The sequence below is a fragment of the Cryptotermes secundus genome, unplaced genomic scaffold, assembly GCF_002891405.2.
Source record: "Cryptotermes secundus unplaced genomic scaffold, Csec_1.0 scaffold1090, whole genome shotgun sequence".
Lineage (NCBI taxonomy): Eukaryota > Metazoa > Arthropoda > Insecta > Blattodea > Kalotermitidae > Cryptotermes > Cryptotermes secundus.
In genome coordinates, this window is record NW_019734379.1 from 1,440,050 (window position 1) to 1,442,986 (window position 2,937).

The following is a 2,937-nucleotide window of genomic DNA, read 5'->3' on the forward strand; positions in this document are numbered from 1 at the left end:
CCATGAAGACATGGGGAAATGGGTATATAGATCCACGGTTTTTTGAACTCAGCACTAGTTGGAGGTGAGTTCTTAGAAAATATTCATATCAGCAGAAGCTAGTTAGCCATATAAGAATAGCAAGGAATTTTAACCACTTACACGTTACATTTCATTTTGCAGTCCAGCATCGTCAGAAAGAAAAAGAATATCGACAAAAATTGACTGAACTTCGTAACAAAGAGAAAACTAAAATTGATGACGAAGAAAGCTTATGGAAAAGATTGGATGAGTTAGAGCTACAAGAGGAGTTGGAAGAAGAGCTTGACAGGTGAGAAGGCAAAATAGAAGCTGCAACTTCCATGCCTAAATTGCTTCATGACACAAAAATTTTGGTTCCCTAAATTACAATCCTCTCACTACTTCTAGTGTTTACATATATCCAATCCATTCTCTGTTACCTCGTATATCCCCAGTACCATTCAGTGTGAAGCTGTGTTGTCTCTTGCCTGGCATTCACAGCTTCTGAAGTGATACCAGCAGCACTGCATGTGGCATACATTACCCTAAGAAGAAATTATCCACTTCACCAAAATAACATGCCTTGAGTTTAGCGGAAACTTTCTATGTGGAGATCTTACTTGAGGTACATATACGGTCATTGAGGAAGGGACATAGCATGAGGGTGTTTGAGAACAGGGTGTTGAGAATATTTGGACTGCAGAGGAATGACATGGTAAGAGGTTGGAGGAAACTGCATAATGAGGAGGTACATAACTTGTACACCTCACCATGGACGAGATGGGCAGGGCATATGGTATACGTGGGAGAGAAGAGAAATGCATACAGATTTTTGGTGGGAAACCAAAAGGAAGATTAGGAGGACCTAGACATGGATGGGAGGTTATTAAAATTAATCTTAGAGAAATAGGATGGAGGGTATGGACTGGATTCTTCAGGCTTAAGATAGAGACCAGTGGTGGCCTCATGTGAATATGGTAATAAACTTCCAGGTCCCATGAAACATTGGGAATTTCTGGAGTGGCTGCGCAACTTTGACCTCTCAAGAACTCAGCTCCATGGAGTTTGTTCATCCATATAGAGCTTATAACAAATTCTGTAAATAATACAAACTGAAGAATGCTGTATGCTATATGCTGTATAGTCCGGTAGAAAGTTATGAAGCTTCTGGAGGAAGTATACTTTTTTATCCTGGAAACGGAGACAGCATGTTCCTCTGAAACACTAGTAACTTTCTACCATCATAAACTTCCTCACCTTGGAAATCTTATATCGAAACCAAACATCAACACTGTCAATATTGAGGTATGGATGTTATCATGAACTAGCTCATTCACTTCACATCATCACTTCACTGTTATTCTAACATTTCTTAGCCTTCTGAGTGGCTGTCTTCAAGGGTTTACTACTAAAATTTTTTCTTGCATTGCTCATCCAAGTTAAATATTCAGTCCATTGTTAACTTCTGCATTTTGCTTCCTTGACAATATTTTATGAAATGAAAAATCTCAGAAAGTTTGTTGTTGCATAATACACACTTCATTCCTCACTAGCTTAGTATCCTGCCTCTTGTTCTGACACATTTCTGTTTGAAAATTATCACAGGTTCCATGCGGATCGCGAAGACATGGAATATGATGAAAATAGTGAACTTGATACAGATACTGATGAAGAAAGTGATGCAATAGAAAATTATGATGCTGAGTATTTGCTTTTAAGAGAACAAATCAGAGGAGCAAATGGCCTAGTAAAACAAGATATTGCAATGCCTGAACATGCTGTGTTGACTGAACAACATGAATCCAGAAACGGTTCCAAACCACAGGCTCAGAGCATAAGTTCCGTAAGTCCGGCCAGGCGTGTATCATTTGCAGATGATAGAACTGCAGATATAAATGAGGGCAGTGATAGTGATTCAAGTGCAGAATGCTTGAGGATTGAATTTCAACACACGCCTGTTGAGAGCGGGGCAAAAGAAAGTACAAAGTCTGATGGACATCCCATACAAACTCCGGCCAATATCCATGAATATATTAAGGAACTGATGGCAAAAAATGGTATACCTAAGTCAATCCTAAAGAATAAGTCAACTGATCAAGTGAGTAGAGGCAACACAGGACCACATCGGATGCAGTGGCTTCAGCAACCAGACTCCATTCCCATAATAACTCAGGAAATGGAAGAGCCTCTGTGGAACACTGCTGAACTGCAGCCAGTGGAGGAGTTAGACGAGCGCCCAGTGGTAATCACATTGGTTTAATATTTTTAGTATTGTTTCACCTTCATTCTTTATGGTGTTCCCTGAGGATCACATGGCAGCATAGGCAAACCAAGGTACCATCTAGGGCAGCACATTTTACAGACTTCTTTTTAATGAAAATTAGTTTCTGTTGAAGGTTTGTTCACGTGACCATTAATTGTCATTAACCTAAATGTGTTTCATAACAAAACTTTAAAGAATTATGTCAGCTCTTGACACATTTCTCTGGAAACTGTTACTACAACAAAATCTGTCAGACTTCTTATAAGGTAATCTTCACTCTGAACAAGCGTATTTAAACTATCCATGTGTTCCAGAAAAAGTGAAAATTGAATGATCTCCTTGCACGTCCTGTTCACCGATTAGTATCTCATTTCTCTAACCTTTTTTCTAGAAATTAGATGCAAGGTCACATTGTGTTTGTTTTGTAGGTGTTTGGATGTGTGCATGAGCATTCTTCAGAAGAGCCACTGCTACCACCAGAACAACCCATACCAACTCGTCCTGTTAGTAGATTCAAAGCTGCAAGATTAGCGGCTAAGAGGTGACAAGAATCTTCAACATCTGATGTTCTGTGACTCTGTGGAGTTTGGCTGAAGGAATTACAGTCAAGTTTATATGTTCTGTGTACAATGTAAGATGGAAAATATAAACAGTGAAGCATTTTCTTAATACTA

General features: G+C 39.1%; 1 protein-coding gene across 1 annotated transcript in view; it reads left to right on the forward strand.

Annotated features, from left to right (window-relative positions):
* Nucleotides 1-2,937, forward strand: part of LOC111868955 (unconventional prefoldin RPB5 interactor 1) — a 5,847-nt gene extending 2,910 nt beyond the window's left edge. The window contains exons 4-6 of the mRNA XM_023860089.2: nt 163-310; nt 1,606-2,242; nt 2,692-2,937. Of these exons, the coding sequence (XP_023715857.1) occupies nt 163-310; nt 1,606-2,242; nt 2,692-2,808 (902 nt within the window). The 3' untranslated portion in view covers nt 2,809-2,937. The remainder of the gene's footprint in view (nt 1-162; nt 311-1,605; nt 2,243-2,691) is intronic.